Source organism: Dermacentor albipictus, chromosome 1 (genome assembly GCF_038994185.2).
Source record: "Dermacentor albipictus isolate Rhodes 1998 colony chromosome 1, USDA_Dalb.pri_finalv2, whole genome shotgun sequence".
NCBI lineage: Eukaryota > Metazoa > Arthropoda > Arachnida > Ixodida > Ixodidae > Dermacentor > Dermacentor albipictus.
The window spans coordinates 398746289-398774205 of record NC_091821.1 but is presented as its reverse complement, the minus strand read 5'-3'; the positions used below and the strand labels follow the sequence as shown (position 1 = coordinate 398774205).

Sequence of the window (27917 nt, the reverse complement as noted above, 5' to 3'; positions counted from 1 at the left end):
GAAAATTGCAAAAATTTTTTTAGAGAATGTATTATAAGCTGCACCTTAAACCCCAGTTCAAAAAGGCCATTATGAATTTAGATTTGAGTTTGCTATCTGCAGCAAATGGCAACAAAGACAGTGCTATGGGTGACCAGGAATAAATTTATTTAGGACAGCTTGAGGCAGCGTGGCCACAACACTGAGTAGCGCACAGAGGATTGGTAAAGAGTAGTACAATACGATATGAAAGTCTATACAATGCAATGCAACAACAACCTTTTAACCAGTAGGCATTAGAAATCAAATGTGATTGAGAAAACAAACAACAAAAAGAATTTTCAATTCAGACATGATGTTGTAATAAAGAGCCATTAAGCAGCACAGTGTAGTACAACACGTGAAAAAGTTCAAGGCACGCAAAATTGTATCACAGGTTGACAGGAATTTTCGTGCCAAAAAAAGCAAAAAACCTAGTCAGTCTATGCTAATACAAGCATTGATATTCGTGCCTTGGCAGGAAGGCAGAGGAAAGGGAAAAAAAAAAATGTGGTTACAAGAAGGTCAGTGTAGTAGCATTGAGGTTGCGCCAATAAGCATACACTTTACCTCGCAATTTCTGGCTGTGTGCTTACTCAAAGAGCTGTTAAGGAAGTAATCATTTCCTTTTCCCTTTTTGTTCCGAAGGCTTCTGTGAGCGAGTGTTAGCACAATTGTCAGGAGTAGTGTGTACAATTATACTTCAAGCATGGCGCCGGCTTGTGCATGGATGACCTCAGTAGCCCACTAGGTTTTTCTCGCAGACATTGTCATGCACTGTTGAATAACACTGTATCACCTCTCTGTAGCGCTACATTTGTGCCCGATAGTCGCTGCGCCAGCAGTCTGCAACTGGGAAGCGACGTTTCTGCCTCACCTTACATCGTTTGCAGGAGACGGTCAAGATTCCACAGGGGCAACTGCCATCAGGTCGCACTGAGGCGACCGTACTCCACCGCATAGACAACTCTATTTACCTCCGCACAGCTGCTGGCAGTGAAATGCTGAAAAAACTACAACCAAAGCTAGCTGCCTATGCTACCGCATCAGATGTACCTGAGAAAGTGGCTGTTGGTGAGGTTGTGTGTGCACTTCACCCAAAGGATCACACATGGCAGCGTGCAAGAATTGTTGGAACAGCTGAGGACATGTTCAGCCTGTTTTTTGTTGATACCGGCACCACGGCGACCCAGGCGAAGCGTCACTTGCGTTCGTTGCCTCTTGACAGAGACTGCTGCCTAGCACCGGCGCTGGCCATCAGGGCACAGCTTGATGGCGTTAAAAGACTGAGCGACGCTCTAGTGTCTCCGCTGACGGAGGAAGTTGTTTTTGTTGAAACAGTGGAATCTGATGATAAGCCTACCCCCTCACCAAGTGTGCGCATCTTTAGCAAGTCTGGGGAATGCATTACGGACATTTTGCGCACTCTGGTCACGAGGCGGGTGAGTCGCTGTGTGACTGCTGTGGTCATGTCATGTTCTTCACATTGTAGGGCACGCTCAAAGGTGTATTGATAACACTGATGTGGCTTTCTCGGTTTGCAGACTGATTGGCTAAAGTTGTATTTTTCAGTTCTAGTGTAACCTTGTTTCAGTGCACAAGGCAGACGTGTACAAGATATTGAAAGAAAGTATTTGAAGATGTCAAGCAGTTTCAAATACTTGCCATGCCATAATGCCAAGCATTATACAAAACATTTACTCAGCCAACTACTAAACACCCAAATTCAAAATGTATCCGAGTACGAAAGTAGAGTACAGCTGAGAAATGCTATTTTGTTACAATAAGATGCAAACTTTGAAAATATGAGACAATGCACAAAAATGATTTTAGTGTTATTTAACCACATTCTATTGTTAAACAAAGGAAAGGACTGAATTGTCAAACACATCTGTTTGCATTCAGAGAGAGCTGCTTTCCTAAATTTGGACTAGATATCCTGCCGCTCTTATGAGATATTGTTGCCGACACTGAAAAGCTGCTCTACAGATGCACTCAACAGAGCAGCAACAGTTTGCTAAGAAATAGCTCTGAAGTGAGGCTTATTTTAATACTGATAGTACGTCTTGGTCCACACTATCGTACGCTAATTAGGCATGTAGTTCTCTGCACGGCTGCACTTTCACTGTAGTCTGCCTGCGAGTTAAGAGTTAAGCAAATTGGCCCCATGCCAGCTTTTGTGCATGAGAATGTCACAATGACGGTTAGTAACATTAATGCAGCTTTTTGCGCACAAGACGAGGACAAAGAAGAGGCTGAGACACATGAGTGCAGAACCTCAGAACCAGTTTCGGCAGTCCTACCAACATGCCCAAACTGTCACTGGTTTAAAGTGCAGAATTGCATTGCCTCGTTAAGTACTTGACTCGCGACATATACTGGCATGTTACTGAACATGCCAGTATATGTCGTGAGTCAAGTACTTAACGAGGTAATGCGATTCTGCACTTTAAACCAGTCAGCTCTGGTTAAAGCAGGCATTTGGAAAACTATCTTATGAAAGAGTGCAAAAAGTGATAAAAGGGAAACCGAGGGGCCTGATTTTTGTATTTTCAGAACTATATGAAGCCAACAGTTGGTTGGCATCATATGTGAAAGTGTACAATGCACCATATTTCTGCATAAATAATGTGACCATAATGCGAGAGATATATGGCTTTATATGGTCATGTTTAACAAAACTGATCCCCTTGGTTCCCATTCTTCTCCCGTTTATTCATTACGAGGGTCTCAAATCTGGTAGCCTTGATGTCATTAGGTAGCATGCGAGGGTTTATTAGCCACGTCCCCGCTCTCCTAAAGATCACATGTTACGTGGCGCCATTGGGCAAGAAAGGATGTTCAACATCTGCCCACCTTGGCTTTGAGTGGCGCTGGCTAACACTCGTGGAGCTATGTCTAGTAAACATAAATACCCAAGTTCGTGAATGGTTTGATAGCTATCGCTGTAGCACAATTGGTAGTGCAACACACATGTCATGCAGAGGTTGTGGGTTCAGCTCCTACTGGCAACATGTTATCTTTTCGTCCACTTTTATTTCCCTTTCTTTATTATTTTCTGCATTTCAGTTTCAACTATAGCTTATTTTCCTGATAGGTTCCTTGGCTTCAATCTCTGTTGGCTTTATATCATCATAATTAACAAAATCGAGCACCTTGGTTCCTCTTCTCCACACACACACACACACACGCAGGCGAAGTGATGCTGCGAAGAAACAGGGAAACAATGCATAAAAGGGGATGGTCGCAGGGCTTTATTCATCATTATTGTGAACTGCCGTCACAAAATGAAGTGACAGGGCAAGTGCATGCATGATTTACTCATCACTGCTGGCCTCTTTGTCACTATCGTTGAGAATGGCATCGTTCTCAGTTCCACCAAGATTATTATACACGTCGCGCTTCAGGAAGTGCCCGCAGCAAAACCAAACCCCGCAAAGCTTTTAATGAACTGTGGAGTGATCCGCCGCACCACCTCGAAGACCACTCACGTGGCACACCTGCACAATAGTGCTAATCGTCTTGCTCAAGGTTGAGATTCATATGCCTTAACCACACTTGGGCTACGACAAGAGCCTGCTATATGCCTGAAATGCGCAGTGGCAACTCGCAGCTTGCTGTTCTTGCGCAAGAAAGGCACTTTGCCACACCCATCTTTGTGCCACTCACTCGGATGGCACGCCTTCCTTACCCCTCTTGTCTCCCTTCCAGCTCTCCGACATCGACGTGTAGGTGGAATGGAGACAGGAGAGTGGCATGCAAGGCCATTGATGCTATGCAACAAAGGCGCACGGGGTGTGCACGTTGTGGCGAAGCAAATTGCATTTTCTTTAGGTAATGTGATGAAGGCGTGCCTGCAGGGTGCATGGCACTAAGGTGGGTGTGACGAAACGGCTTGCACTTTTTTCCTCCTGAGGATATTGCATTATTCTTTTTGGCGCACACACCTGGTAGCCAGATTTAATTGTTAGAACCGATAACACAGCATGGGAGCATTGTAGTAAGTGGTTTGTTTTACTATGGAACACATAGAAAATGACAATTCATTGGCGGCTCATTTTCTGTATGTGTTCTATGGTAAAATAAGTCGCTTACTACAATGCCCCCATGCTGTGTTATCAGTTCTAACAATTAAAAAAAGGAAAGCATAGCAGAAGGCGGCAGAAAGTTAGGTGGGTGAATGAGATTAAGAAGTTTGCAGGGACAACATGGCCACAATTAGCACATGACCGGGGTAGTTGAAGAAGTATGGTAGAGGCCTTTGGCCCTGCAGTGGGCGTAGCCAGGCTGATGATGACATACAGAAAATGGCAATTCATTGGTAGCTCATGGTTATATCCGATATATTCTTAAAACAGGTATTGTTGTGTGTTCGACTGTGCTCACAAGATACTTATGTACAGTATCTACAGTAGAGCATTTAAGATACATACACATCAGGCTGTGGATGTCTGTCTCAATGCACCGGTGTACACGGTATCCATTGCACACATGAGCAACAATCAGTGTTGACAGGTGATGGTTGTGAAGCCAGAATATATGCCTCTGCTACGGTTCCCACAGGGGAGTATTGATGGTATTGAATCGAGGTGCATAAGCTCTCAGTGTTCACAAAGGCATGCCTACTAATGCCTTTACTGTCACGAACTTAGGACCTATATTTTGAGAGTTGCAGTCCACTCATGACAATTTGCACCCTAACCTTCAAAAAAGCAATGCAGTGGTATGGCCCATTGTAATGCACAGTGCTTGCCTTTATCTGTTGTAGCCAAATGTATTGGGCTAGCCTCTCTAATAGCATGCTCAGGTTTTTTGAGTGACCCTCGTGCAGTGAGGCTATTTCGTGTTGTTGACAGTGGCTTTACTGTGTGACTGCTCGTAACCTGTGAATCGTTCTTTTTTTCTTTTGGCAGCAATAGGGCTTCCAGTCTGATAGTGTGCACAGACAGCACTGCATGAATTGTGGTTCATTATTGTAGCTTTTGTTTATACCTTGGTAAAAGACCTGGTGCATTTCTATTTTATTAAAATTTTATTTTGATTGAGAAATGCACTCGATAAGGTGCAGTACACGTGAAAAATATGAGAGGGGAGAGAGAAATGTTGTGTGGACATTGGCGCAACCAGGTGCCAAACACTAGGTTACTAGCCCAATCTGTAAGGTTTGTTATGAACTTGACATTCTTTTGCAGAAAAGCATCAGCTGAGGCTCTTTAATGGCTTTAGAGTTAAATTTGTGACTGAACACAGTTGAATCTTCGTAGAATAGCCTCAACATAACACATAACATATTTAATTTGTTTTTGTTTCTTAATTTAAGTTTTATTGAATATCTTGTGTATTTACTACTACAATTAGCAGAGCAGTCTTGTTCTGCAGTTTTTATTTAATGCCTTCCTGCGCAGAGCTTTTGTTACAAGGGTGAAGAGCACTAAAAAGCATCTTCCTGTCCAATCATTATGTTCTAGGCTATACCATTCTGCGTGACAAAGCTGATGCCGCTTATCTGCTCATCTATCACCTTCATCCACTTATTGTAACTTGCCATGTTCATGAGGGAACAAGGCCTCTTTCGGAAGCTAAAACGAAAGGAACTTTAGGAAGCTAAAGCTAAAAGCCACAACGTCAGCCCCTTTGACAACACCACTTCGGTCAGTATTCCGTTTTTTTAATAGGGGCCCTGAAATGCCTTTTGAGCATATTAAAAAAAATGTTGCTGGTCTGTCATATAGGCTGCTGTGAACATGTGAGCCAAATATTACTGCACTGCATGCAGCAGGAAGTTTACAATCTACTGTCAAACACAGCGAAAAATTGCTTGCTCTCACTGCCGTGGTGTCGTCTTGCAGTGTCATCAAAAGCAGCTAGCCCGCCAACGCTGTTGGCTGTTGGTCGCGAGAGCATTCTCTGTAACACATAATTGCTAATTTTGAGTTAATTATATTAAAAATGTACATGTGTGTAATTTCAAAAAGACAGGAAAGTCATTTCATATTTGCACTGCACATAGCTGCGTCAGCTGTGCATGGCCTCTGCGATGGTAGCGGCATGCTGCATAGCGTAGTCTACCGTGGCCGCCGTGGGATGCCGCGACGAGTCCTTTCGCCGCTGTGACAGTAAACTTGTGGCCGGAGCTTTGCTCACATGTCTTCTCCACTGTGTAGCTTCTAGCACGCTGGCGGAGATGAAAAGAAAGTCGGGTATCGCTACAATAACTCCACTTATAGTTGAATTCTAAACATCTTTGTGGCATGAGGTTCATGAGACAACATCCTTTAATAGTGAAGCCATTCTATGATTAGTTCAAGATTGTTTCAGGGCCCCTTTAAAGGGAAGCATTTTTGACAACCCTCTTGGAGTTCCCTGGCTGCTGGCTGGGCAGCTGCTGCTGCTGTTGTCTTGCTGAATAGCGGCAGGATAGGAGTACCATTTTTGCTACCCTTATACTAAAGGCTGCTGGCCTGGAGTTTTCTACGAAATTACTTGGTGATAAACAAATCATACCTAAATATCCTTATTGCAGCAAATATGCTTCTATAGTAAGTGAGCAGGAATTGAAAAATACAAGGCATTATAAGAGTTGTCACATTGCACAGCACAGCTGTGCGAAAGAGCACATGCGCGCGTGCCAGTTTTCGTTGCGCCAAAGCTGTAATAACGAAATGTGCCAATTTATAGCATTTCATTAACCGCTGCACACAGATTCCAAAATGTGCTTTAATGTGCAATTTCTTTTTCTAATATGGCCCAGCAAAAGGTACCGTTCAAATGCAATGGTGGTTAGCCGTAAACCGTTTATCGCTTCTGACTACACAAACCTGTGCGTTACTGATAGTACCACTTCTCTTTTTCTTACACACAGGCTTGCAGTAGATACGACACGTGGTTCCAAGCACTAGATGAGAATAGAATTGCCTATGGGAATTATGTGTTGCTTGCTCAAAAGCATGTGTGTGTATTTCTGCTTGCATTTGAAGCAGATAAGCAGAAGGGGGCTATGTTGGGCTGAATGGAGTGGCCTAATGTGCATGCCACTTCTGTAGATGATGCTCGGTCTGGAGGACTCGTCATGTGCGTCCACCTACCTTCACTATTTTCACAGATGCACCCTATGACACGGTGCTTACCGTGGTGCACGGTGCTTATCGGTCGGCATTCCTTTGAGATTATTGCAAAAATTGGAAAGCTGTACCTGTGCGTACTGGCCTCCAACTAATAAGAAGGATTCCACAGTCAGTCATTTACCAGGTTGTAGTGCACTCATTCACTCGCACTTCAACTGGCTGTTTTGTGCTGTGTACTATCAGTCAATGCAAGCTGTTATCTGGTTGGACTAGTGCTACATCATTTACATTTGGTTTGCATTCACACCCCTTTATTTTAAAAACTTTAGTGCTTGTTTTAAAAGTACACTTTTGTTTACTTTAGCAATTTTTAAATGTCAGTCATTCCCACTGTAAGTGCTACCCTATTGTGATGTTTGTAAGCAAGCCCATTAATACACTAACAAATAATGTTGCATTGATAGCACTTTCTTCTTAGCTGCACCCTTTAAAAAATAAAAAAAAGGGAACTTGCCTGACTGTTACCTTTTTGTGATTATGGCAGCTTGAACAGCAGTCCAATATGACCAAGTCTGCAATATGACCAAGACTGTAACTAGATTGTTGTAGGAATGCCTCTGAGATCTGGCCAAGTTCTGGTCCCATGCCTGCCCCTGGCTCCCTTTTCTCTGCACTGCCACGTCAGCCCGAGTGGCTTACATTACACCCACTTCCTGCGTCTGCTCAGAGATGCTGGTGTGCCTGCTCGTATACTCTGAGAGTGTGTTGCACATTTGGCTTGTGCAGAAGTCCTCTAGCTCAGATTTTGAGCGAGCACCTGATATATGTGCTTCTAATCAGCAGATAAGGGCAACCAGCCGAATGTGTCATTAATTGGTTACAAGGTAATACATAGCTTCGTCTTGCCCCTTTGTCTGTCTCTGCCTGAGCATCTTCTTCTTGGCAAGCAAAAAAATCCTTAATTATTCTTCTTAACTTTTTTTCTTTTAAGGCACCAAAGAAGACATTCTCGGAAAGGCCTCTACCTGATGGACGTACCAAGGCTGTCATTACACATGTCGCCGACCCTGGTGGCCTGTTTTATCTGCAGCAGTCCAGCCTGGGTCCTGAATTGCAGACCATGATGGCTGAGCTGAACAGCTCAGTTCCAGACACGCCGCTACCTTCGCCGGCACTTGGCGATGCAGTGTGTGCACGTTACGCTGCCGACGGAATCTGGTATCGAGCAACAGTGCTTTCTGTGCCCGAGGATGGCAAGTGTAAGGTGTCGTTTGTGGACTTTGGTAACGACGACTTCGTGCCAGTTGGTGACATCAGGCCCCTTGCCGAAAAGTTCAAGAGCATACAAGTCATCGCAAACTGTGTTGCGCTTCAGGGCGTCAAGTCGATAGCCAAAGAGTGCGTGGCGCAGTTGCTCAACATTGAGGTTGACCTTGAAGTTGTGGATACATCAAGCCAGCCTTGCAAGGCAAAGCTTTATGCAGAGGATCAGTGCCTCAACGAACTGATTGAATGAAACCGAGAGCAGTAACTCGGAGGACGTTAAGTTTTGATTGCTTTGTAATTAGTCCAACAAAAGCGATGTTTTCCGTTCCTAAAAGTACAAATAAACTTTTTGGAGTGTTCCAGGGGTCTTTTCAGGTGCAAGTCAATTTGCATTTTACTGAACACTCATTCAGACTGATCATAGCATTGTTGTGTGGAAAGTGAAGCTTGATGTGATTTCTTGTTTGTTTCCTTCGACATCTGTTTAAACAAAAGTACTTTGGTGCATATAGTGCCACTGTTTCTGCATTGCATACAGCAGGGATGAAAGAAGAAAAAAAGGACTCGGTTGATTTTAGTACAAACATATTGGCCATTTGTGAGCAAATCGTAAAAATCAGGAAAAGCCATGGCAGAAATATGGCATTTTGTAATCTGTCGGAGGTCTATGTTCTAGGCTGAATAGAATGCTTCAGAAACACTGGAATTAACACTGGCTGTTATTATTGCCCCCAAGCGAACTGGGAACTGTTTGCGATAGCCTTTGTTGAAAGCAAATGACATTTCGTCCATTGCCAGTTGCACTGTAGAAACTGAAAATTAATAGTATTACAGGAAAGAGTGCACCATGAGATGGAGACAAATGCCAGCTGTCATTTATACCTGGAGAGAAAACTGGGTCTGAGAGTTATGCGATTCATGCCCCACTAGCATGTCACACTTTGGAGAAGGAATTTCCTAATTTCGAATACCTTTTTAACCCTTTGAAGACAAGGCTTATGAATGCCCCCCCCTCCCCCCATTTTTATTTTCAATCTGAATGTGCAAAACACATGACAAATATGCATGTTCAACCAAAAAGAAATTATTTGTGAGAACTTTTGAACTCTTTCCTTGCCATAGAAACTAGGCCACTTTATGAAGGCTTTAGTAATTTTTTTTTGGTATTATCATGGTTACAATGTCATGCTATATATAAATCGAAAGCTAAATGATTGTACTCTCTAAGGATACTAATTTTAAAAACTAATGTTAGGGCTTAATGTTTAATATTATTTGTGAGAAGAAAAATTTATTGAAACATGGCTAAAACATTTGCATTGTTGCATTGATAGAATAAAAAGACGAAGGAATAAATCTGAAATACACAATGTTTTCACATCGATTACCTATATCATGTGAAAGTTTCAACCTTCTAGGTCATAAGAAGGGGAAGGAATAAACATTTATTTTTGAAACGGTATCCCGGGGTAAACCCCGGTTCTACTCTAGGTGGGCGGTCTCCTCATTCCAGGAATCCCTAACATGAGGGTTTTTTTTTCTTTTTTTTCCCCCCTGCCTAGTGGTTCCAAGGGCCTCCTCCATCATCCAAACTAAAATCTGATGAACTGCATTCGTCCTCAGAATCACTGCTGCTAGATTCATCTAAATCACTTTAGAATGCAATAGAATCGCAATGACGTTTGTGCAAGCGTCTGGCAACCGAAGTGTCTGCCATTTTCAGGACCAAATGATTGGAACCGCGCTCTGTGTACTGCTGTTAAAACTCGCTGCTGCTCGGGAGAGGGAGCGGGGGTGACTATTCGAGGGAACGAAAATTTAGCACTCGGGCAATAAACCAGATGGCACAGGAGCACAGATGGCATAGGAGCGCTAGCAGTTTTAACTTCTTCCACGGGGCATCGTAAGGCGTGGCGAGGAAAGAGTTACGCATTAGGAGGGAAACACCATGCAGAAAACTGGAAGTGGGCTTCACCCAAGCCGCCGATGGCTTTGATTGGAATTTGTACAGGCAGTTATATGGGACCTGTGGGTGTCCATTTCATTTGCTTCACATCGCATGTGTTATACCAGTGCATGTGGATATCTTGCATCAGTCTCTCTTCTGACTGCTTTCAAAAGAATGTAAGTCATGGCAGACTTCTTGCTCGTCCCATGTTCCTGCTCTGAACCAACAAATGATGCTGGTTGCTTGTCATTCAGTGCTGGCCGAAAACATTTAGCTGGACACTTCGTATTTAATACCGAAACTCGGCAAGAAAGAAAAAAATTCTGGTATGTTGTCTGTTGGCAACACTTGTCTATAAAGGGTTAAAAACATTGCTTTGTGGACATCCTTTGTGAAAAAGACTATCTATGCTGTGCACGAATCTATGGAGAGAATGTAATAGAAAGGCACAGATGGCCTGTTTACATGCTTGCTACTCCACACTTCAGGGCATGATAGCATGAAGTTAGTACGAACAAGTATACTAACTTTGTGAACAACAGGGGGGAGTAGTAATAATTAGAGGCTGCTGGTCTACCAGCATGCTGAATGTATGGTTAGGCATTGTTGTTTGCACATAGAGGCACTGTCTTTTATGTTGTTTGCCTGCGGAGCAGCAGGCTAGAAGCATGCCACACCATCACTGATCTCTCCACCTTTCTCTTATGAAAGTTTCTCTCTGCCTCAGATGTCTGGGCTCGCTGTTTCCACATGAGGGAAATGTTTTAGACCAATGCGTCAAAATTCTTACCCAGCATTACTGCAACTTTGCTCATATGTGCACAATGCTTTACATTTTGCAGTAACATTAACTTCACGATTTTACTCACTGGCACCTCATAGAGCATGCGAAGGGGCATCTCACAGCATGCGTAATGAACTCTGCTCACACGTCTGTTAATTTCTTTTTTTCTAACCTAGTTTCTCATAACTGGCATTATTTGGGGCACATTCTCTGCAACAGACACAGCAGGCATGGTTGAGACATTGCATCCATTACGTTTAGTGTGTTGGAAATGTATGGTGCACTGCTGCTGTTTGTAGGAAGCATTCATGGATATCTAAAGCAGTGCCATTGAGGAACTGGCTCCAAGCACACCGCAGAAAGCCCTAGCATGTCTCTGTCATGTACGCAGCAAGCGAAGATGGTTCTAAAAGCAGGCCTAAAGGATAGAGACACAAGAGAGAGGTAAAGCATGTATACAGCACTCTTGTGCCTGTTCAGCTTTTAGTTTGCAGTCTGTGAAGACGACAGGAAAGACGCATTGTTCTCACTCCTAGGACAGGCTGAGTAGATTTTTATGGTGGTGGTGGGTGGAAACTTGCAATGATCATAATTTAAAGGGGAAAGAAACTAGAACCCGTGAAAGGAAAACACCCAGGCACAGATAGCTGTCCCGACAACTACGGAGCGACGACAACGATGGACTATTGACGATGGTATTTGGATTTCTAGCACGCGACTATCCGTATTGAATACCACGTTTGGAACTCGTGGCAACCTTTCGACTTACGATAATGCATATTGACTCCTAGACCGCTGTAATACGCGCTGCACTGTAATGTTTGCATGTATGCAAGTGCTGTGCGCAGTCGGCAACGGATGAATCGTGATAATGCAAGGAACACGCACTGCGCCAAGGGTAGATTCGCACTAGCACGCGCAGCCGTAGCTAGAAAACTTCAACGGCATTCAAAAAGATCCTAGCACATGACGACGCACGAATTGCGAGTGCAGTGCGTTCCCATTATCGCATCACTCGATCCCATGCCGAGGAGACCCACGTACATAGTCGTCTAAATTTTGGCACTGGGAACAATGGGGCGAAGAGGAGGGTTGGTGCAAAAGCAGGTACCCAATAGTTGTTACGGCTAGTATCCCCGGAAACGTGCTAAAACATACGGAAGGGTAAGATCACTCGCAAGTTCTTGTGTATATATTTAGTTTTAGCTTCTAGTGCGAAAAGCGCTTTATTTTTCTGTTACGAAATGTTTATATTCTCGCTTGTCATTTATGCTTGACGATCAGGCAATTAATTATGCGTGCTCAAATTTCGCGCCATTATATCATCGTATTGTCGATGACGATGTTGCGTGACTAGCCTGACCGTTACGTTTGTTCACCAGTTTCAGCCATGCGTTGTACCTCTTTTACTCGTAATTTGTACGCAGAATTGTCCTAATTTCATAATAAAAAATTTACTGCAGATTACTTTGGGACCATGCTCAGATTACTTAGGGACCATGCTTGATTCACATCGTAATTTTTGCAGTGCTGCGAAGCTGTAGTAGAGTCTAGCTGTAGTCTACCATCATCGCCATCGTCATTACGAAACCAAATTACATCAATAAAGACGCTATTCCGCTTAAACAAACGCTTACCTGGGTCTTTGTGAGTGAGTGAGTGGAGGAACCTGGGTCTTTGTTGTTTAATTTTGTTTGTGCTGTTTAAACATATTGCTCATAGCAACAAAGGCAGCCACTCCAAAGTAATTACTACGCGCAGTTGACGTTGGACATTGGCTTCATCCTGCACATCGTTTGGTTGTGTTCATCCGCGCGCATGATTTCATGTGCCGGCTGTTTTCATGGCGTCGTGCACAACGTGCACGTGTTAAAAAAACTTTCGTAATTTGATGTGGCTAGTGTTGTGACCGAAGCGAACTTTCCAACATGTTAGTCCTCTTCGAGTCACCGGCGGGATACGCCATTTTCAAGGTTCTAGATGAAAAGAAGCTTCAGAAGACTGACAACTTGTTCCAAGACTTCGAGACGCCGGACAAGGCATCACGTGTGGTGAAACTGAAGCACTTCGAGAAGTTTGGAGACATGACCGAGGCCTTGGCGGCTGCAACGGCTGCTGTCGAAGGTAAGATGAGCAAAAGCCTGAAGAAAGCATTGAAGAAGGTTATAGCAAAGGAAGCGCACGAGAGTCTTGCTGTCGCGGACGCTAAGCTCGGAAACGTCATCAAGGAGAAGTTCGACATCAGCTGTGTCGCCAACAGCTCTATCCAAGAGTTGATGCGTTGCATTCGATCCCAAATGGACAGTTTGATCACGGGACTCCCCAAGAAGGAGATGACCGCTATGGCATTAGGTTTGGCCCATAGTTTATCCCGGTATAAGCTCAAGTTCAGCCCCGACAAGGTCGATACTATGATCATCCAAGCCGTCTCTCTGCTTGACGATCTGGACAAAGAGCTCAACAATTACATCATGCGTTGCAAAGAGTGGTACGGTTGGCACTTTCCGGAGCTCTCTAAAGTGGTCACGGACAACCTGTTATACGTGCGTACCGTTCAGACGATTGGCTTGCGCACCAACGCCATCGACACGGACCTGTCCGAGATACTGCCCGAAGACCAGGAGGCGAAAGTGAAAGAGCTCGCCGAAATGTCCATGGGCACGGAGGTGTCCGACGAAGACATCCTCAACATACTGCACCTGTGCCGCGAGATCCTCGAGATGAGCAGCTACCGCGCCCAGCTGTTCGAGTACCTCAAGAACCGCATGATCGCCGTGGCGCCCAACTTGACCGTCCTAGTGGGCGAATTGGTCGGAGCGCGACTCATTTCGCACGCTGGCTCGCTGCTGAACTTGGCCAAGCACCCGGCCTCCACCGTGCAAATACTGGGCGCCGAAAAGGCACTCTTCCGAGCTCTCAAGACCAAGCACGACACGCCCAAGTACGGTCTCATCTACCACGCGCAGTTGGTAGGCCAGAGCACGCAGAAGCTGAAAGGCAAGGTGTCGCGTATGTTGGCCGCCAAGGCTGCCCTGGCGACCAGGGTCGATGCGCTGGGAGACGACGGAACGGGTACCGAGCTTGGAGTCGAACACAGGGCGAAGCTGGAGACGCGCATGCGAATCCTCGAAGAAGGCGGCGGCAACCGAAGAATCAGCGGCACGGCTCGGGGCAAGGCCAGGCAAGACAGGTACGAACACAAGAGCGTCGTGCGTCAATACGAGCCGGCCGCCGACTCGACGCTGCCCACAACGTCGGGTGCCGGCGCGAAGAGAAAGTTTAAGCAGGAAGAAGAAGAGGAGGAAGTGGACGAGGCAGAAGTCGCCGAGCCCAAACCAAAGAAGAAAAAGTCCAAGGCAGCAGAGGAGGCGACAGCTGTCACCGAGGTCAAAAGCGAGACCGTCACTCCCAAGAAGAAGAAAAAGAAGCAGAAGAAGGAAGCTGAAGAGGAGCCCGAGACACCTGTGCAAGTCAAGAGTGAGCCAGTTACTCCCAAAAAGAAGAAGAAAAAGCACCAGCCTTCTGAAGGCGATGATGAATAAATGGTTGACTCTGTTTTTAAGATGGTCTCGTTTTATTACAAGAATAACTTATGGTACAGCCTTCAGTAAATGTTTCAAAGACACCTCAGATTACAAGACTGGGCCCTGTTGTGGGGCTTCTATAGAAAGTTCAGAAGAGCAAAGGGAACTGCTATCTTCTGTCTAAAGAAATGCTACAGAGAAAAGTTTCACAGTGGCCACAGCAACTTAGAGGCCTTTGAAATATGCTGTATAGCTTCCTTACAGCCCATTTAGGTAGCCGAAACTTGGCAAGAGCACTGGGAAATGGTAAACAGTCAAAAGCTTTTTACGCTGTTTTCACCTCTTCAATACATTGTGGTTAACCGCTTACAGGAACGGCCGCACTCTGTTGCAATCTCTGGAAGTTAGCCCACAGGTTTGGTTGTAAACATGGATGACATTGCGAGGTTGTCTTGACTTGAATGCAGTTAGTGCACCAGTTCACAATAATGCTGTATATGGTACTGCACAGCTTTGCAGGCAAGTGTGGTGTGGCACTTCAGCACTTTATACCATATGCAGGTAGTGCAATGATGCATGGAGCTGCATCACCTGCTGCTTTTGTTTAGGACTTCTACGGCAAGTATACACACAGGAATGACAACTGCAGTAGTTGTGAATACAGCTTGCACGTTAAGAGCTGTCCATGTGAAATTTAGTAAACTATAAGTGTTTAAAAATGTCACTACAACGATACCGTTTCTGAAATAAAAAGTAAACACTTTTATGTCTGTTCCGCTAAGCAAACATAGTGCCATGTCTGCAAAGCAGAGCTTGCACTTAATAACTAGTGAATGCAGAAAGTGCCTATAACTTGTGCAGAACTAATTTCGTCAATATGACAAGTGAAGTTTAATTCAGGTGACGTGCTTTCACAGACAAATGATTCACCCCCTAAGCTAGTGCAGTCAAATCATGGCAGTCTATGTTCATATAATGATACGACGATACAAGCACAATAAGGACCACCACATGGGCTGCTCCTTGTGTTCATCCTATGCACATGCCTAGAAGATGCAACCAAGACATGGAATTTGACTAAATCCCAGATGGGCAAAGAAAACAAAATTTGGTACTCATGCCTCCAGCCATATACCATTAACACCTAATGCCATTAGCAATTTACTGAATCCCAACAACCGATTTGCCTGCCCCCCCCCCCCCCCAGGTGCATCATAACGTTCCCAATAATGTTTATAGTTACATAACCAGCAAGCAAATATAGACTGACTATTTGCTGAATTCATATATCAGAGGCTATCAAGGCTACAATACACAGTGCAACATCCTTGATGCTACAAGTGCCATTTTGAATTAGCTCCTTTGGCTTTAATTGAGCAGCAGTTGGTAAGAATGCTTCTTTACAGCAGAAACAATCCTTTTCAGAAAGCAAAAGCACACTGCATGCAAACTACATGTTACCTTTTTTAATGACACTGTGTTCAACTTCAACCTATAAGCAGTGGTTCTTTGTGAATACTTAACCCAAGCTTGCTTTTTGTGCTGCTGTATTGTGTGATTACACTGTATTCACAGCATTCAATGTGTGTGTATCATTGGCTTTAAAAATAATGGCTAAGTAAATCCGATGCATAGAGAAGTAATGGAATGTTTTGCAGAGAAGCAGGCTTTGTGTTTTAACACTACAAAAATTTGCAATGTTTTCATAAGCAGACACAATGCTATCTTGTCAGATCATTGCTGTAAAGGAATTGAGCCTGCACACATATTATAGTGTCTAAGAGCTTTTGTGATGATAATGGCTAGATGACAAGAGGGTTACAGAAATGCATCACATTTGCTGCTGTGAGCCAAGAATTCGTTTGTAAGCACTTAAAAGTGAGGCACAAATAAATAAATTGAACAGTGTGGCTACACAACTTTTACTGCAACAACAACCAACAGCTTTAACTGTACACATTGCATGCTATCTGCTGTTAAGAGCCATCACCAGAAAACACCAGGAATTTTACAATCAGGATACGGTATTATGCCTTCTAATGTTCTGCTACATTCGCCTAGGGTAGTTTAGAATGAAGCAGTTTTCAGATCAACAAAAACAATGACTAGACAGACTCGTAAGTGCTGGTATACTATACATGATGGTAGAATGTACACCGTGACATGGTCCATGTATGATGAGCGTCCCCGTTTGCCAAAGTGGGAACTCTTCACTAATTCTTGGGATGAGCTTGATGAAAATGTGATGATGGAATTATGTGTACAAGAGGACATGATGATTGCAGGTGCAGACTCTGCTAGCGGTGTCATGAGTCAGCTTCGTCGTCACTCTTGCTTGCCTCAAACAAACGAATCAGTTCTTGAAAGCGGCTCGTCACCTAGAACATGAAAGCATCAGAAAATTTGAAATGAGCACTGTGACTCTCAACACTGGTACATCTGCACTATACTAGTCATAGGTCAAGAATATCGCAAAAAGTACAACTCATATGGAACATGGGTAATACATGACCCAGCATTGTCTTATCAAATAGCCTTATCTAATTCCTTCCTTGCTGTCCACAACCCTGCCTATGCCTTGCTCATTTGCTGCTGCAGTATGGGCCTCTTTATATGTGAGGAATGCTGTTTGTTCATAATGTGGTAATGATTATTGTAAGGTGTGTTCTTGGCTGTGACGAGCCATAGTGTTACTTGCATTCCTAGTAGGATGGCACGGTTCTGTGTACATTAGATTGGGGTGATCTGTTCTTAAAACCCCTCGTATTGTTGGTTTCAAGTCGTGGTAAACAAAAAATTGAGCTCGTCGGTTCCCCATACTTTCGCATTACCGGGCAGCAAGGATCTCGACTTTGGCCGCCTTGATGCCATAAGGTAGCATACGAGGGTTTATTGGCAAGTTGCCTACTCCTACGTTCACGTACTACGTGATGCCTGTGGTTCAAAGGATGTTCCACATCAATCGCTATGGCCATGCGAGGCGCTCGTGCTGGCAAAAACTCCCAGGATTAAATAGTACACATACACAAATTTCCAACAATATGGACCATTGAGCTGTCATGACAGCTTTAGCCTAGTGGCCAAATGTTCACCAAGTAGCAGAAATTTCACATTTTTGCCTTTACACGATATTGATCACATCACAGAAATCAATATTTGAAGCTTAAAGAAAAATTAGAAAAAATTAGATAGCTGTTTCAAATGAGTCACCCGTGATTATAATTACACATTTCCAAATAAGCATTTACAATCAAATATTACAAGGAACTACAAGCGTAGTAGTACAAGCATAGTACAAGTAGTACAAGCATAGTACTGTGCAGTTCACTGGTGCACAGACTTCCAAAATATTTTATAACTTGTACACTGCAACATGTGCTGCCAGCATTGCATTCATATAATTCTTCAATCTTTACTCAGCAGAAGAATTGCAGCTTAGTTTACATCAGTCAACCACACGCAATAAGGGTACAGTCTGCACCTGTCCAGAGTTATCACGGGATGAAATGAAGCATCGGCCGCATTAGCACGTTCTTGTGTCAGACCAAATGGGGATTTACACTTCAACACAGCAGGTCGTGCCTAACACACATATACCGCAAATTGTTATACATTGCTGTCACATGCACTTAAGTCTTATATAGCTACAAAATGCATTTTGTTTTCTTTATTAACTTTTCAACCTAGTAGTATACAGTCAAACATTGATTTAACAAATTTTGTTTGTGATGTAACTAACTATTTTCATTTGCCATCTTAGTTCCATGTACAGTTGCCCAAATCTTTAGCTGGTGTGCGGGAGCGACGACTTTTCCGTGTGTCAGCGCCGTTTGACGGGGCGAGGCTGGAAACAGTCTGAGGCTAAGCGCATGCGGACAAAGCGCGCTCAGCTGGGCCCATCATCTACTAGGCTGTTTCCAGCCTCGCCGCGTCATACGGCGCTGACGCCCGGAAAAGTCGCCGCTCCCGCACACCAGCTAAAGATTTGGGCGACTGTACTTGGAGCCTGTATGGCTAGTAAATGTAGCAAAAAAATAAGAAAATAAAATAAAAAAGAAAAAAACTGTTGGTTGAACAAAAGTTATTTGCATGTATCCTTCCGCATAAACATTCTGAGCAAAATTGCCATCGAAGCAGACGTGCCAGAGCATGGTATGTAGGAACCACCACTTGCAGTGCCATGTGTCGTGTGGAGGTTGCAGGGCACTTGGTGGTTTGGAGTAACACGAGAGCTGACAATTCCTTCAGCACAAGAAGGTGGGGACGGGGTGAGAGCGTCGTAACGTGATCAAGCACTCGCTAGGAGAGCGAGCGGGGGCAGGAGACATGCAGCGCTCCTCCTTTACCCGTGGCCGTGGCTGTGCCATAGCTGTCCGCAAAGCTGAGTGCATATGCGGACCACACACCATATCTAGGAGGTAATCAGTGGCAAGTGCAAAGGCTGAGCCTGGATGGCTGGTTCCTTGATGTACGCTGTGTTCCCGTGCCTTGTGTTGGAGGTCGCATAATCTCAAGTTTCTGATACACGGTGAAGCGAGAGCCAGTATGAAGCGTTTGCTGCTCGTTGCCGATGGTCTCAATCACGCTAGCGTTGCGATGGCAAGCATTCTTAGTCATTGAGTGTGATCTGTTCATGTTTGTCTGTGTGTGTGTCACACCGTGCTGGTTAATTTGATTAGCAAGCAAATGCTTACTGCAATTTACACGGCTATTAAAACTATGACCCTTACTTCATATAGTTATCTCTTTGCTATCGCCATCAATGCTTCACATATCAGGCAAAACTGCTGCCTTTTTATTTTTTCTCAAGGAAGACGAATATATGCATCATTTTACACTTGTTTTTAATTGGTGGGTGTCATCTGATGACTGCAGTGGGTGCTATGCACAGTCAGCCATGGCGTCCAAGACTTACAGCACCGTGTGACGCAACACGCAAATCTCGGACGCCTTAAGCCATGCTGATGCATAGCTTTCAACGCAAATCTGCACATCACAAGCCGCTGCTCATAAGCACGCTTTATGTCCCCACTTTCTTGGGATTTGTTTATAAGTGCTCATTGACAAGATACTATCCACCAGGAATGTTCTGGAGCTTCGTGAAATTATTTTTACTGCAGAAATCTTAAAACCTTGAATGAATGAAATTGACAATTTAACAAAGTTTTTCATGGCAAGTGCGACTTCATTACTATACTGATGTTCTTCTGTACTACTTATACGTGTAAATGCTAACAAAACCAGCAATAAAAAGAAATGCTCACACAAACACACTCACCTTCATCGCTGTCTTCAAACACGTACTACTATAGCGTTATCGATTGCCCTAGGAATAGGCGCTTTATATGTATCTCCCACAAGAATGCAACAATACTACCTTCAATGGTTGATGCTTTTCTCAGTGTGGTGACGAACAGCACATCCTATCCAGTTTTAATACAGCACATCTGTCTCTACCTACAATGAGCTTATCATGCTTGCTCAGTGAGCTTAGATGAGTTGTCAAAACAGCGTACCTGCTCAGGAGGTCTGCCCAAGACTTGTGATGCTCGCTGCAGTCCCTTTTCTGTGCCCGACTGTTGGCATGCTTGCAACAGAACCTTGTCGTCTTCCCTGCATTTGTAGAAAGAAGCTTGTTTTGGGGAACAAAGGCATTTTGGTGCTGAAGCAAGAAGCCTTCCACTCTAGGCATCATTTCAGGGTTACATGCCAGTGCGTATGACATGTTTCCCATGCGAGAGGGAGCATACGTCATAGCGATGAGTGCTACGTGACATTAAACAAGTTCAATTGGTTAGCATCTAATGCAATGTTTTAAAGGCATGAGTATAATCTTTGCTTATATCTAGGGTTGAAATTTGTGGCTACAACCGAAAACACGGAAAAATGAATGCAGCCTTTACTGAGGAAACGATGCGTGCAAACTATATTTATATGTAGGGTTAAGTCAGTTAAAAATGAGAAAACATGGGAAAACATGCATCGAATTCATTTATAAATAATCGAAATCAACAAGGCACAGAGAAGGGGGGGGGGGAATGTGCAGGTGATTATTCTTGTCAATTATGTGATTTAAAGGTTACCGCAAGAAATCTATGGATACATCAAATTTATTTTGGCATACAATGGCGAGCACAGCATTAAAAGTGCACTAGCACTTATTAGGCTCGCAGTCACAGCAGTGTTGGTGAAAATGAACTGAATTTCAATGCTTACTGGGCACAAGACAACTGCAGGCCTGCAAATGTCTATCTGAATTTTCTACAGCATTTTACAAGGTGAGCAATTAAGTGTACATTTGTTACTGCGGTTCGCTTAGCATTTCTTGCTGCCACATGGACATTTGGGCACAGCCATTCAGTCTCATTATGGTAAAACAGGGTACAAGTAAGAAGAATTAAAAAAAGAAGAAAGGAAAGGATAGCGCTCATTTTTGTTTTCTTCACTGTTGCCTATGTTGGTGCTCTGTTTGTGTCAATGAGGAAGCACTCAGTTTACGATGGCAAAAAAGAATACTGAAACGAATCTGAGGGCCCGTACGACCATTTGTTTACAAACTGCAGGCAAACAGCTGATGCATACCACCAGAGGACAGCATGTCACTGATCGTGGTCGAAAATGCACCAAGCAAGCCAGTGCTTGATGACATTTAGGCAAATAACAGTGCATTATAAACAAAAGACTAGAACCAGGACACATAGCGTGCTGTGTGTCTTGTTTCTGTGGTCCCTTGCCTATCATCCGTTGTGATTTACCTACTAGCCTGAATTTCTGTTTTAGTGCTTGACGACACACGCTGTGATACGGAAATGTCATGACAGCACAAAACACCCAGGAACATGAATATAAACCTGCTCATGCACTAAAAGTGACACTAAAAAAAGTACTAGCTAACTACAGTGGTAACTTACAATCCAATGTACAGTGCTCACGGAATGAAACGCGTCAATTTAGGGCTAAGTAATGCGCATACTTTCGTTTCAACCGGTTGCAGTTCGTGTCACATCGACGTAATTCTGGCGTCTACAGTTACATCAGAGTCCTCGTCACCTTCGGTAACCAAATTCCTAGCGACATGACATGGTACTCTCGCGTTCTTTGCACATATGTAGGGTTCTACTAAATGCTCCGTGTCCCATTTCATTCTGTGAGCACTGTACATGTTTTTTTATGTATTAGCAGAGAAATCAACAACTACCCACTCAGAGAAAACACATTATGTTATACACATAAGCTATTTCATGAATAGCCTCTGGCTGCACAAGATGTGGTTTAACGTACCTTGTCCAGATGATATTTTGGCCTTCTCTGCTGTTAGTTTTGTCTCCATCTTTTCCAACTGCAGACTTGGAAGCCTGGATCAAACAAGGCTTAATCATCAAATGTTGGTCTAATACACTATGTAGGTACTTCATTACTGTCTTTGGTGATGCAATGCAAGAGAAATTGAGACAAGGAAGAACAGGTAATAGCAAATGAAGAAAAATATAATCAAAAGAAAGATGAAGCCACAGTAAGAACGAAACATAAGAACACTCTTTAATTTGTTCTGCATAAGAGCTACGCAGGATGTACAGGCAAGTTATCCAGTAGTTAATTAACTAATCCTGGTAACCACTATATTAGTCTGTTCTCTGAGACATTTTAAAAGGCCTAATTCTGTGTGTTTGATGGGAAGAAAATAAAAGAAAGGTACAGGAACTCAAGCTATAAAACTTTCCCAGACAAGAATGACAAGGAAACCAACAACTTTGCACACTGAAGAACAGTTGAACCTCCTTCTTTCAGTGCACCATAAATATAATTGTTTTGAGGAACTAGTGGCCTCAGTGAATGAGAATTATTTCAATGATATTGTAACAATATTCAACATAAGCACATGGTGCTTTTAATTTGCCTACGAAAAGAACCACATAGCACATTATTTAATTCAGAGACAAACTTGCAGTTTCTTGCTCAACTGCCTATTTTGTAACTTAGACCATAGTCATGAAGTAGCTGTCTCATGTGATCGTGGTACAATGCAAATGTAGTGGGCAGCTAGTTTAATTGTGGACGACATTCTGTGATAAGGAAGGAAAAGCTACGGGCACATGTATTACTGCACCAAGTAGTCCAACAGCTTTTGAGAGTGCTTCTGGTTTCTTAATCAGACACCAAATCGGTGAACCCTCCACATGCGATGGTTTCACATTTGCCCAGACCCAGAAGAGAAAAGCAGAAAAAGAAGTCAAATTTAACACTCGGTGACGTTTTTTGTCTTATTTAGGTGCTGTAAATTATACGGTGCTTACTTTTTCTGTTCACAAATTTAAACTAATGCAGATCAAAATGTGGTTGTTCTTGTGGGAGTTCAGGAGTGTGCTGAAGTGAGTTGGTTGGTTCATGCTGAATGGAATTGAACAGCGCAAAAGACAGGGGTTATGAGGATAACAGAGGCAGCGCTATCACTTTCGCTCGTCTTGTTTTTTGCGCTGTTCGATCCCCTTCAACATCTTTCAGAAGTGCTCTTGTGCGCATTTTACATCCATAGATTTCCCTTCAATGCCAGAAAAAGTAGTCCATGGGTATAAATACAGCTCACTACTGTAATAACTAGGAGATACAGTAAACATACAGAGAAGGAGAGCAAGTCATGCTTGTTATATTTTGCTATTATTATATTGGTATTACCTCCGCATGCTTCTCTGATGCCCGGCTCTCTGAGGTATCGGTGTCTGTTTCCGGGGACTGCGGTCTGCCAATGGTCACCCGCGCCGGCCGGAGAACTTTTCCCGTCTGCAGGAATACACGACCATCCAGGAACTGCAAGAGTCACAATTTGAGAGTGCCACTCATTCATAAGCACCCTGTTTATGGCAAAGAAAGCCGAGTCCTTGCCCTAGTGCCAAGGAGGTGTACCCTCGCTTAATAGGTGCCCCTGAGTTCATAAATTAGCCTCTATCTATTTTTTTTTTACTAAAATGACAGCAGAGCAACGAGACTTAGTCAGCTTTAAGTGGTGATGGTTGCTTTATAATAAATAAGACAGAAAAATAGAAAGAACACGAAGGAAATGTAGGAAGAAATGTCACAAGTACTGTTCAAGAAATGACACAAATTTAGGCACGGTGTGGTTTGAGAGATACAGATGAATGCAGAGAGGAAAAATACGCACAACAGGGAGGACTGAAAAGGCACACGCGGTCACAAAATAGGCCTGAAGCCATCATTGTGGTCCCAGATGTGGTCCCAGATGTACACAATCACAAATGAGTTATCAGGTACAGTATTCTTCAATTCCTAAAATTCGAATGTGTGGTTGAAGGTCGAGGTAACTGCTCCAAAACATCCAGTGAACATTTCCAATAGACAAGTGTTTTTACCTAGTCACTATGCTGTATATATGTAAATAGTTGCCTCCTTTTGCCCTATCCTCTCTCCTTGTCTTTTTCTGTCTTTTTACTCCCCCTACCCCAATCCTGCCATTGCTGGCTGCCTCTAGGGCATCAGTTGGCTGCGCTAGACAGTCACACTGTAGCCAGTAGTAATTTCTTTCCTTCGTTTTCCATTATGTATTTTGATAGACAACCAATTACTGCTACTAGTGGCGAGTGCGAGCGTGGCCTGTCTAGGAAACAGTGGTGACGAGCGTACCTTGATACCACAACGGGTACAGTGCCTCGCACGGCTGAGAAAGCGAGAGTCGGTGCTGCGCTGGTGGCAGGTGCAGGGGCACTGTGGCGTGCCTGGAGTGTCCCTAGGTGGCGACAGTGTCAACTCCTCACAACTGCTGCCGGCGCCGCCTGGGCTGCCTGCTGCTCCCTCCTCCTCTTCTTCCTCCTCTTCCTCTTCGGGCAGAGTCACCTCCTCAAAGTCCTCCATCAGGCTGCAGTGAGGCCACAGAAAATGTTTAACTGTGACGGTGGCTAGCTGCATTACTGCAGATGTCTTGCTTTAAAGGGACACTAAAGAGAAACACCAGATTGATTTATGCTGATAAAGTATAGTCTTATAAAACTCAATTTTCATTAATTTAGCAGTAGGAGGTTGATTACTAAAAGAGAAAATGAAGGCTGAACTTGCATTTTTAGAATTTCACGCCAAATCCCCAAAACCGGTATGTCAGCATGGCGTCACGGATTTCAAAGCAGTTTCTCATGTCTGAGCCATTGTGGCACCATAAACGTTTTCGAAACTTGCAAAGTTCATTCTTTGGAACCTTTAGATATATGGTACAGTGTGGCCCACCTCCACCCACAAAAAATTAACGGGACCCGAGCAGATGCTGTCAAAGTATGTGATGTCATGACAAGTTGATGCAGGAACTTAAGGTGGTGGCATCATCTGTCTTTCATTTTTGCATTTTTGCATCTTCTCTAGCTTACCAAGCCTCCTCTCACAGTAAGAGTGACTGTTCACTATTCTAGAAGCACAATGCACCAATACAGCTCGACTTCCTTTTCTCTCTAGATAAAAACAAAATTGAAATTAAAAAATCCGGGGGTTTTACATGCCAAAGCCACAATATTGTTATAAGCCACACTGTAGTGGCTGATTAATTGCATTATTTTGCAAAATTTTGACCACCCAAGGTTCTTTAATGTGCACCAAATGCATGGTACACGAGCGTTTTTTTTCATTTCACCCCCCTCAAAATGCGGCTGCCGCAGCTGGGGTTACGTCCCACACCCTCAGGCTTAACAGCGCAACGCCAAAGCCACTGCGCCACCACGGCAGGCATTACTCTTTTGTGTCCCTGCAACATATGAGAAACATAACTATGTTCACAACATTGATGTCTGGGGAAATTCGCACTCACTAGTTGCCGTTTCTGGCTCAAGTTTTTAGACCACCAGGCACCAAAAATGAAAGAAGCATAAACAGCTGGTAGCACAGCCTCTCCAGAGAAGAAAATAGGATGGTCACATTGGTGTACAGCTGTGGTAAGTTCACATCATATACAAATCTTTTTTTTTTCAGGTACAACAGCAACATGCATCAATGAAAACGATAAATGAAATGATGCAGTTTCTTCACATAACGTTTTTCTTTACAATTACAAAATAAGTGCAGCTCGCAATAAGTTTCAGCAGGAGAGCTTACCCATTCACCCTAATAGTACTGCTTACAAGAATACCCATCACCCACGATAGCAGCCCAGTGGCTACGGCACTGCACTGCCGAGCATGAAGTCGCGGCATTAATCCTGGTATTAGAGGCTGCATTTCCATGGAGATGAAATGCAACAACACTCATGTACTGTGCGCTGGGTGCAGGTTAAAGAATCCTAGGTGGTCAAAATTAATCCGGAGTCCCCCACTACGGAGTCTCCCTCATAATCATAGCATGAGGTTTCGGCACGTAAAATCGCCAGCATTTCATATTTTTAGTTTGAGCAAGTACACCCATCTGTAAGCTCTTGCCAATGTGCAAGGGTTTCCCTACTTAATTCATGGCTTAGAAACCATGAAGACTGGTCCATAGTAACACCATAGTCCTGTCACCAGTCGTGCTTGCCGGCACCACCACTCACCTGTCGGGGACGCCCTGGCTTGGTATTAGCTGCTGTAGCTCATCCATTAGGTGGCTCTGTCCACGAAGTAGCGGTTGAAGAACAGAAAAGACGGTTTCGACTGTCAACTCTGACTGGCGCTGCAGCTGGTGCAAGGAGCGCAGCAGTCGCTGCAGCTGCTGGGGTTGCTGACCTAAATGAACCTAGCCAGAAAGATTGGAAAGATGCTACAGTACATCTGCTTGCGGCATGCCCAAAATCAGCACTGTTTTCTTGTGTTGGCTCAGACAGCCGAAAAACCACACTATACATCTGCTGCAGACACAGACGACAAAAAGAGAGCAACTGTGCATCTGTGCCACATGTTCTCAGCACCATATTGTAACAAGTCAACAAATAAAGACACCAAGGACAGCATAAAGAAGATTACATGTACTTATTGATTGAATTAAATAATGATAAATTAATGGGAATGAAAGCGGATGAAAAAAACAACTGGCCACAGGTGGGGCACGAACCCATGTCTTTGCATTATGCGTGTGATACTCTTACCAACTGAGCTACCGTGGCGCCGCTTTTCCATCCACTTTCTGGGGTATTTATGTTTATTTACTAGAACTAAACCTGGGAGTGTTGGCCAGTGCCACATCTCACGGCCTTAACAGCAGATGTGGAACATCCTTTTTATAGAAGTTAAGATTTATTTAATAAGTACAGTTAAACCTTGATATAACAAAGTCGGTAAAGTTGGCAATTTGCTCTGATTTATCGAAATTTCATTGTATTGAAGTTCAACCTTTTCTGCATATAAGTGCAGTCGCCGATCAGTTTTGTTACAAGGAAAGGGGCCGCACAATTTTCCAAATTATTGGGCAATCGACAAAAGCAAACTTGAATGAGAAAACAATTAATTTTGTTAAAATTGGGAATCGCCAATGAGTGATACGATTTCATGCCAGGCACATGGACGATATCTCCTCGGCGCTACAAATTAAGCGAAGCCAGCCGCGCTTTAGCATGCACTCCGTCCCCGCAGCTGATAGATTCGGCCGCAATGGGACGATGCTACTAGGAAAAGCGCTGGCAGTGGGGAGCAAAGGCTTCGTCTGCCTCTCGCTCCGACGGGTCATTGAAACTCCAGATTACGCAACCTCCAATACTAAACGCGGGGTAAGACAGCTTACAAGGTGCTACGTCGTCTCGACACGCCCTCTCTTTGCACATGCGACAGATTACAGGGTGGGCGGCTGCGTATGCACTCAGCCGTGCTTACAGCCTTGCACAGCCAGAGTCAAGGTGCGTGCCAACTTAACCCCCACTACGCAACTCCACTCCTGCGCTGGCGCTTGATCACGTTACCGCAAGCTTACTCCCCTCCCCCTTTCCCTTTGCTTGCACGGGAAGGCAGCACTCATGAAACTACCATCTTTCTTGTCTCACCCTTGCACACTTTCACTCGCACCTAGAGCACTAAGTGTGTGGGGCACGATAGGATCTTATCACACTTGGACTTTATATGGAACGTGATGCGGCTCCACTTCAGCGGTTGCTGTTGTAGCGCGGTGTACGATTTGAGACGTGCATTTGCAAGCAGCCGCTTGTAATGCAATCATTTGACGATCTGCATCTGCGGAAGTTTCCATTTACTGTCTTGGCATTTCTTTGCAGCAGAATTGAAATTTCGTTATATTTATATTGCATACAAACACAGTTCGTTATATTGAGGTTTTAAATACATGGTGTTCTATGAGCAAGATGTTATGAAAAGTTAAACACTTTGTTATATCAAGAATTTTATAAAATGTAATTCACCCTATGC

General features: G+C 43.9%; 3 protein-coding genes across 4 annotated transcripts in view; 2 read left to right on the top strand and 1 right to left on the bottom strand.

Annotated features, from left to right (window-relative positions):
* The window catches only part of LOC135921321 (tudor domain-containing protein 1-like), a 75260-nt gene extending 66550 nt beyond the window's left edge, over window positions 1-8710 (top strand). The window contains exons 23-24 of the mRNA XM_065455655.1: window positions 912-1460; window positions 8074-8710. Of these exons, the coding sequence (XP_065311727.1) occupies window positions 912-1460; window positions 8074-8598 (1074 nt within the window). The 3' untranslated portion in view covers window positions 8599-8710. The remainder of the gene's footprint in view (window positions 1-911; window positions 1461-8073) is intronic.
* Window positions 8711-12684: 3974 nt separating this feature from the next.
* Window positions 12685-14642, top strand: nop5 (nop5 ribonucleoprotein). The gene has a single exon (XM_065455663.1). It carries the CDS (start codon window positions 13009-13011, stop codon window positions 14620-14622), a length of 1614 nt encoding a protein of 537 aa, XP_065311735.1. The 5' UTR covers window positions 12685-13008; the 3' UTR covers window positions 14623-14642.
* Window positions 14643-15932: 1290 nt separating this feature from the next.
* The window catches only part of mute (muscle wasted), a 52409-nt gene continuing 40424 nt past the window's right edge, over window positions 15933-27917 (bottom strand). For both annotated transcript variants that reach the window (XM_065455661.1, XM_065455662.1), the window contains 6 exons: window positions 26120-26301; window positions 24241-24472; window positions 23278-23409; window positions 21886-21959; window positions 20121-20217; window positions 15933-16982 (listed from right to left, as the gene is read on the bottom strand). In XM_065455661.1, coding sequence (XP_065311733.1) covers window positions 16911-16982; window positions 20121-20217; window positions 21886-21959; window positions 23278-23409; window positions 24241-24472; window positions 26120-26301 — 789 coding nt within the window. In that variant the 3' untranslated portion in view covers window positions 15933-16910. The remainder of the gene's footprint in view (window positions 16983-20120; window positions 20218-21885; window positions 21960-23277; window positions 23410-24240; window positions 24473-26119; window positions 26302-27917) is intronic.

Bases quoted from the DNA above. Each gene is read 5' to 3' on its own strand.
- nop5 (XM_065455663.1), top strand. From the start codon at position 13,009: ATGTTAGTCCTCTTCGAGTCACCGGCGGGATACGCCATTTTCAAGGTT.